The sequence below is a fragment of the Aulostomus chinensis genome, chromosome 23 (genome assembly GCF_037954235.1).
Source record: "Aulostomus chinensis isolate RoL2024-O1b breed Wild chromosome 23, RoL_Achi_v1.0, whole genome shotgun sequence".
NCBI lineage: Eukaryota > Metazoa > Chordata > Actinopteri > Syngnathiformes > Aulostomidae > Aulostomus > Aulostomus chinensis.
The window spans coordinates 4,892,154-4,901,085 of NC_141342.1; the positions used below are offsets into that span (position 1 = coordinate 4,892,154).

General features: G+C 43.8%; 1 protein-coding gene across 5 annotated transcripts in view; it reads left to right on the forward strand.

Moving 5' to 3' along the window:
- The window catches only part of LOC147239232 (uncharacterized), a 41,420-nt gene extending 35,209 nt beyond the window's left edge, over window positions 1-6,211 (forward strand). For all 5 annotated transcript variants that reach the window (XM_086195491.1, XM_086195496.1, XM_086195492.1 and 2 more), the window contains 10 exons: window positions 51-233; window positions 337-590; window positions 732-880; window positions 1,312-1,396; window positions 1,968-2,079; window positions 4,272-4,403; window positions 4,499-4,762; window positions 5,047-5,182; window positions 5,271-5,427; window positions 5,502-6,211. In XM_086195491.1, the coding sequence (XP_086051617.1) occupies window positions 51-233; window positions 337-590; window positions 732-880; window positions 1,312-1,396; window positions 1,968-2,079; window positions 4,272-4,403; window positions 4,499-4,762; window positions 5,047-5,182; window positions 5,271-5,427; window positions 5,502-5,927 (1,898 nt within the window). In that variant the 3' untranslated portion in view covers window positions 5,928-6,211. The remainder of the gene's footprint in view (window positions 1-50; window positions 234-336; window positions 591-731; window positions 881-1,311; window positions 1,397-1,967; window positions 2,080-4,271; window positions 4,404-4,498; window positions 4,763-5,046; window positions 5,183-5,270; window positions 5,428-5,501) is intronic.
- The last annotated feature ends 2,721 nt before the right edge of the window (window positions 6,212-8,932 follow it).

Below are 8,932 nucleotides of genomic sequence, written 5' to 3' on the forward strand. Positions count from 1 at the left end.
CATTTTAGCAGGAGGACTCACTTTTACATTCCTTTGTCCCTCTCACTCAGGTATGGTGTCTGATAAGAGGGTGTTCCCTACCAAGGAGAACACCTGGGTGAGTCTGGCACGGAAACCCATGATTGCTGACAGCAAAGAGTTGGAGAAGATCTTTAAACCCCACAGGCAGGTCTGCCTGCTCTACCTGCCACCAGCCGAGAGGCCCACGCCCAAGATCAAGGCCAGTCACTCCGGTACGCAGTTGTCAGTGTTTTAGTAGTGGTTGACTTGTGAACATGCACGAAAGGTTGCCAATAGAACCCAAACAGCCTCACCTGTATTGCTTGACATTTCCAGAAGAACGAGCCTTCTGTGAGAGGGACCGCTTGACCTTCATGGAGATCTGCGGTATCCCTCTGCTGTCCCGGTGCATCAAGACGGAGCCCCAGACTGAGAACCTGAGGCCTTGTCCACCCATGCAGGCCCTGGTGCGCTCAGTCATACCTTACGTCCAGAAGTTCCTCTACCACCACGAGGAGTTGGCCGACATCTATCGAGAGCTGATTGATGAAAACATCGGAGAGAAAATCAAGCGACTTAACTTCGCACAGGTCCTACCATCGCTTTACTTGAATGTTCACATCTAGAAGTGGAGGTTGACTGGAGCAACTCTGACCATCGCAGGGAAATATAGAAATATGAGGTGTGCCAAGTGGAGGCAGGTTCTATAAGAGCCTGTCATCTGTTTCCAGGTGGGTAAACTGTATATCCGCTACCAGCTGGATGTGGCAGACGACGAGGATCCCGTGGTGGAGATGGAGGATGTCATCTGTCTTTTGAGGGACAAGAAGGAGCTGTACATCCAGAAAGATTACCTCTCAGCCAAGCTGGACATCTGCAGGTCTGTGTGATGACAGATGTCCGAATTAGTTACTCTGTGTCGACATGATGCGAACAGCGTCCGGGTTTCCCGTCATCTCCTCCGCTGTTCTGCCTTTGTCGCAGCCGCTCAGGTCCAGCAGCACAAGCAGGAACTGCCTCTCCTTTCTGAGGCGTAAAATTGAAATGAATTGACTTTTAAGAGTTTAAGGATCTGCAGGAAGCTTTTCCTCCTTGTTGTGGTTGATTAGAATAACACCCCTGAATCTTGAAACCAATTCGTAATAGTAGCATTGCATTGTGGGTAACATCGAGGCCAGAGAAGGTACTGTGGGTGCAATGAAAGGTCAATGTCACAGTTCTGCTGAGGAACCATAACATTGCAAGTGTGGCAGGAATCCTATCCAGTCATCTCGTTGGCTGATCTCTTGTGTGTGTTTGTGTGTGTTTCAGGGAGCTGGTGAAAATGTTCTGCACACAGAGCAGCCACAGGAAGGAGCTGCTGAACTTCCTGCACGGCCTGATAACCTCGCTAGACGTAAGTCACCTGCAACCTCTTCCAGCACTGATCACTGATCCATCTTCAGAGACTCTCGGCTCACTCGTGCTCATCTTGTCATTCTCTCACACACGCACACGCACGCAGAGCTGACCATAGCTTGAACTAATAGGCTATTTCCCTGGAGGGAGTTACGTTTGCATGTCAGCCTCTTGTGTGACGAGTAGAGCAGCACAGCCTGAACATTGATCCCCGACGATCGAGGATCTTGTGTGGTGCAGCAGAATTGTGGTGCAGTCCAGAATCGATCACTCAGATGGATGTTTGACTGAAGGCCTCAAGCTCCCTGTGAGGATTTAACTGCATGAATGAAATTCGTGACTGAAAAAAGCTGAAGTGATGGTGAATCTTTCAGTACGCGGAATTCGTATGCAGCTATGAACACTGCACAGATCTGCTGCTCTGCTGGTGGAATCTGTTTATTACTTTTTATTATTCCAGGGAATTAAACAGTGGCATTGGTTTCATTCAGTGGTTCTTTTCCCCCAGAAAAATGCTTATATTGAATTGTCCTCATGTATTAATATTAAGCTCTAAAAAAAAAATACAGGATCCAGCAGCTCTGAAGAGGTTCCTGCACAAGGAGGACATCCGAGAGCTTCCCCCCGAGGAGGAGCAGTGGGAGGTCCCCCAACCCAAGATAGAGATGATCTATGAGAGAGGTATGGAGCCACGTTCCCATTCCGGGTTGGAGCTGGTGGCACTGTCGAGGCAGTCCAGCTCAGATGAGGATTATTCTTTGTCTAATTTAAGTACACAATCTATTTTTAATTATCCATCATTAAAATAAACGGACACCTTCACCTGATGCAAAGCTTAGTCAGGCTCCATGCACCTCCTTGTCGAACGTCTCCACATTAAACACGTTCTAATAATGGATACACGCCTGTTTGTAGCAGCTTCCCGCTAAACGCTAGATGCTAACGTCGAAGCTACCAGTACACACATGACATCTCAGTCATGATCTCCAGTTGATTGTCAGCCATGTCATCACCATGTGAGGTCGACTCACCACTAGCGAGCAGGTTGATGGTTTCTGCTCCTGCACAAGACTCAGCCTTGTTTTGGTGATCTTTTCGTTTATCTTTTTATATTTGGTATTTTTTGGTCATGTTTCACGTGCTCGTGTTCAATTCAATTGAGAAGCTGAATGGGAAATTCACCCAAACTGTTCTGAAGCTGGGCTGTTGAGCTCGTCAATGATGATGGGATCCATCACCCAGCCCCTAGAGTTGGATTAATGGGGGAGGAATAGTAGCCGGACCAGGAAGCTCCACCCTGTTGGTTTGGCTGTCATTCCTGGAAGCGAGGAAAAACCTTAGCAGTCTATGAATTAGGGCTGGTCAACATGTAGGACCTCACTATATGATAACATCAGGATAGGATAAAAACACAATACAATAACCTCACAATACAATAACCTCACAATACAATAACCTCACAATACGATACAGATAACGATACGATAAAATCGTGATACAATAACATCACGATACGATACAGATAACGACACGATACAATACGATAACATCACGATGCGATACAGATCATGATACAATAATATCACGATACAATACAGATCACAATATGATAACACCACAGTAAGATAATATCGGGATACGATGACATTACGATACAATACGGATCATGATATGATATGATAACATCACGATTTGATAACATCACGATACAGATCATACGATACGATAACTTCAGGATATGATACAAAACACAATACGGATCATGATACTTGGGGAATGATTCGTTAGGATCACGATATCCTGACACATCCTGATATTCATCCTGATATAAGTGTGTATATATGTGTGTGTGTATATATATATATATATATATATCGACATCGATAATTCAGCAGACAAATTGAGTCAAAACTGTTTAAATCAATAATGTCCTTTCAAATTAAATGCAATTTGCACAAACAAGTCACTGAAACACATTGAAAAAAGTGCAGTGTGCATTGTTCTTGTCGGCTCCCTGGACACACGCCTCACAGCGCAGCAGCTGCACTGCTACGCCCACCAGAGCAGTGGTGCAGGAGTCACATTGGATTTACAACCCATTAAAAACAGGATTCTGTTTTTAATCGATATTAAGAGCTGGAAAATCTGTATTATATAGAGGAAATGGTATCATGATATATTGTCATATCGGTGGTTTTTCCCACCCCTGCCATGAATGAGCTGTCCAGGTGGGCTTCGCTGTCCTGTAAATCTCTCCACCTCCATGTGGAGCTGCAGCCCCGGCTCACTCCTTCACAGCAGTTCTTCAGTGTAAGTTTGGATCAGGAGAGTAGAATATGTGTGAAGGGAGGAACACCATAACTCAGAAACCATAACTGGAGCATGAAATGATTTCTGTGTGTGTGTGTGTGTGTGTGTGTGTGTGTGTGTAAGATCTTACATCTGCAATTTTTCTGACTCTCGTCCTGATTTCCATTATCATTTGATCATATTCAAAGTGCTTTTCCTTCTCTGGTTCACAAACACCCTCCCTCCCTCTACACACACACACACACACACACACACACACACACACACGGAAATCGGATATATTCCTCACATATGCTAATTCAGCTTTGTTCATATTTGTGTGTGCTGACATAAAGGAACAGCTGTGTTGCGAGGGCTCAAAGGGTGAGAGGAGCAGATCCCTCGCTGCAGCATGAACGCGTAGATTGCGGGTTAAAGTTATCAAATGAGTTTTCCATTGCAAAGTATGTATTTATGGCCCCCCAGCACTGGAAGGGGCTTCGATGATTGGGGTTTTATCGTCTTTATCCAGTCCAATCTTCTTTGGCCACTTGATTGAATATGTCATAAATTCTGTTTTCCAGCACCATCTAGAAGTTCCTCCTCCTTCGGCCCCCCAGAGGAGCCTCCTCACCCTGCACAAGAGGATGGGCAGCAGACGCTGGTGTCCTGGCCTCCAAAAGCCTCCATACTGAACACAGGGGGGACCCGCACAGGTACGCGGCTCAGAACAGAACGTAGGAGAACCTTGATCGTTTGGGTCGGCACTGGAAATGTTTTGACATTCCCTCCCGTGATTGTGTGCCGACAGCCGACGGGGGTGCAGTAGAAGCCGTGATGAAGATGTGGCCGCCCCCGGCTGGGCCGACAGACAGAGACCCTGAGAGAGACGTCTCCGCCAGAGGAAGCCTCTGCAGCCCCCAGAGTCCCTGCAGCAGCAGCATGTCTGAGGCCAACCAACTAGTCAGGAGCACCAGCAGCAGACCCACCGACCAACTGGGTTCTCAGAGGCCCGTCAGCCAGCCAAGCCAGCCGAACCCTTCTGCTGCCGCCACCGACAACCCACGACCTTCAGGTACCTACATGTCTGACGTTGGAGGGGTCACTGGCGCACGAGCACCTCCAGAGACCCACTTTTAGCTCGCTGCTTTGGGTTTGCAGCCACAGTTGTGTTTTCTGTCGAATGCTTCATTATTTTAATTTGGGTTACAGGATGAAATAATCCCCCAGATTATATCACACAACAAGCTAATATCAATTAGCATGCTAATGCTGCTAGTTGTCGATAAGATGTTCCACTCATGGGGACCTTATTCACTGCTTCAGTTTGTCTTGCTTCCATGTGGTCTTGTCTGGCAGGGACAGAGCGCAGTCACCAGAGTAGAACCACTCAGGCTGACAGAGAGGAGACCCCCAAGGAGCCAAGACCAGCACAGAGTCCTCCGTCTGAACAGCAAGTGGACACCGTCAGCGACCAGCCTCCTCCAAACAGCCTGTAGGCTTCTTCTCCTCGTTCCAGACTGATGTGAATTATTGATGGAGGCGATTGACGGTTTTAATCCACCCTCTGTCCTGTCCCACAGCTCTGTCCCTGAAGCCGTAGTGGTTTCCAGCACATTCCAGGGAGCTGCAGAGACTCAGCGCCCACCTCTGAACCTGGACTTCCCCCTCTGGAACAAAGCCCAGCCTTCACAGGCCACTCTGGAGGACATGGAGCTCACATGCCAGAGACCTACCACGGTCGGTCCATCACTACACCGGGGGGGGGGCTATCAAAGCTATCCAGCTTTCTAAATGGTGCTGTCGTTGTGTAGGTGGTGTTATCAGAGGACGTCGGGGATGTGGCTGCCATAGGTGAGTGGGGAGAACAGTTGGTCAACTCCTTCCTGTGCCACTGGAGGGACGGCAGCGACCCCGGACGACCTCTGCATGTCCTGTGGTGCAACCAGAGCGTCGAGACTGGGCAGCCCTACGATTTCAAGCTGACTTTTGGAGCGGCAGAAGGACAGAACAGCAACGCCGAAGTGGTGTTCGTGGAGGTGAAATCCACCATTAAGAGAGAAAAGTCGTTCATCCAGCTCTCCGCCAACGAGCTGGACTTTGCACTGAAAGAAAAAGAGCGTTATCACGTTTACCGCGTGTACAGCGCGGGAGACGCTCAGAACGTCCGCCTGTGTCGCATCCGGAACCTGGCGCAGCACCTCCACACCAAAGACGTGTCCCTGTACCTGTTTGTGTGAGACCCTGTGGACATATTTCCTCAGGACAGTCAGCCTGCCCTCTAAGGATGCATTTTTAAGTTAACCCTTTCTGCACTGATCTTAATTTAATTCTAAATGTGCACTGTTCTACTTCGAGTGTCCCAGGTGCATTCGCCTTCTCTTCAGAATTTGTTTTGCACATATCAGCTGTTGTTTTTAGCCTACGTACGATTTTAAAGTTGTCAGTGGACGTAATGAATGTTACAACACTTTTTATTAATCTCACTGTTACTCAAACATTCCTTTTAAATAAAGTCCTTTTTCTGCCAGCTTTGCGGTTGTTGGTGTGCCACCGTGTGTTGAATCCCGGCGTATTTTTATCTCGTAAGTAAAGCTACCGGGCGTTCTAGCAGTGCGTCTTCAGTAATGAGACCTCATCACCTCAAACGCAGTGACAGATGAAGTGATGTTTGCTGAGGGGTTCGGTTAAATCAAGTGGAAGTGGAGCTGAGTGGACAGGATCCTCGCAGGCTCCCATCATTCCTGGTAATTACGTTGTCACGGCGAACGGGCTGCAGACACACCGAACATCCCTTATGATGCTCGCCGGAGCTCCCGCGATCATTTTTAATCACTTTGATGCCGCACAGGTCATCCTGACCAATGAGAACTCTTCACTCTGAAAAGGAGTAACGATATACTGACGGTGTCGTGGAGGAATAATACCTGACGCGCCCGTCTTATTTCACCGTTGCCACGCGATGAAAGCCACCGTCTGTGTGGTTGCTGTGTGACGGTAATCCTTCCCATGTGATGAGTGTTTGTAGTGGGGAGATCAAACACACCCTCAGGCGACAGTTCCTCCCTATTTTCATCGTGTGATGCAACATCTTGGTAACCAGGGGCTTGTTTTCTACAAAGAACCATTCACGGCTCAACACTAAATTTAATACCAGCAGCACCAATAGCAGCACTGTCATAGCTTACAGAGCAGTTGTTGTCTAATTAAACTCTGAAGCTACGTTCTCTTAAAGTGGGTGAACATGTCCTGCAGTACTTTTTTGGAGGGGGGATAAACAAGCAGTCGGATCAGGACAGCGCGGTGCAGCGGCAGGAGTGTGGGGAGACGCTGAAGCAGGACCAGAGTCATGAGGCAGACGTGACTACCAGGTGATGTTTGTTCCACCACAAACACACTTTTATATTAGCACTGGGACTGGCAGAGCCCACAGATGCTGCGTTCAAGACTCAGTTTCATTGTTGGAACATGACGACTTACAAAATTAAATCTGAAACTTCTTATTTGGTTGTTGGAGCCCGCGTGTGTTTAGTTGATGAACCTGATTTGATAATTGACAGCTCATCATTTTGTCTGCTTGACACACCAAGAAGTTTCACTGGGCAGGAGCGACGAGTTAAAAGACCCCAAATCTGTGCAGGGAAGCCGGTGGTACCTCACCCTCGCTGAGATTAAACGTCAATCACGCCTGATAACATAGCGGGAGAAAAGAAAAGATATTGATCAAGAAACAGGACCCTTTTTGTTTTTAATGTATCACGACCCACTTAACCCTGGATCAATGTATTAAGACTGAAGAGGAGGAAGTCTTCCATTCCATCCTGAGTGACAACTAAACTATCAGTCGCAGCAAAAAGTAATTTTTCTTCCAGTGTTCATCACTTTAGATGCAGTCTTGGGGTTTGGACTCACCAAGTTTATGTGGAGGATGTTGACTTAATGCCTCATATTTGTTTGTGTGTGTGTATATATCTGTATATATATATATATATATCTGTATATATATATATATATATATATCTGTATATATCTGTATATATATATATATATATATATATATATATATATATATACATATACAGATATATACAGATATATATATATATATATATATATATACAGATATATATATATATACAGATATATATATACAGATATATACAGATATATATATATATATATATATACAGATATATATATATATATATATATATATATATATATATACATATATATATATATACAGATATATATATATACAGATATATACAGATATACATATATATACAGATATATATATCTGTATATATATGTATATATACATATATGTATATATACATATATACGTATATGTATATATACATATATACGTATATGTATATATACATATATGTCTATATATACACACACGTATATATATACATATGTATATATATGTCTATATATACACACACGTATATATATACATATGTATATATATGTCTATATATAGACATATATATATATAGACACATATATATATGTCTATATATATATGTCTATATATATATATAGACACACATATATATATAGACATATATATATGTCTATATATATATATATGTATATATCTGTATATATATATACAGATATATACAGATATATATATATATATACAGATAGATATATATCTATATATAGACATATATATAAACATATATATATGTCTATATATGTATGTCTATATATAGACATATATATATGTATGTCTATATATATATGTCTATATATAGACATATATATATAGACATATATATATATGTCTATATATATAGACATATATATAGACATATATATATAGACATATATATATATGTCTATATATATAGAGACATATATACACATAAAATCAACAACATATCAAGTCACTTCCCAGGTATGGCAATAGTATCAAACAGGTGAGATTTTTTTTCAGGCGCCATCTCTCTGTTAGCATCTGTGTTAGCATCTCTGTTAGCGTCTGCTCCTCACAGTAGAAAATCATCACCTGTTCAGCCACATTTTAGCAACTGCAGTTTTAAGAGAACTAAAAAAAAACCACTAGTTTTGTGAATTGCCTATTTTACACCATAGAACAATATGTTGAAGTACCTCAATCTTTTGTTGATGACGGATCTAATTTCCCGCATGTAATCAATAATAAATTACCTCAGCAGAGGCGGAACCAGCCGGGCCTTTAGAAGAGGTCAACTTCTGGGGCAAGCTT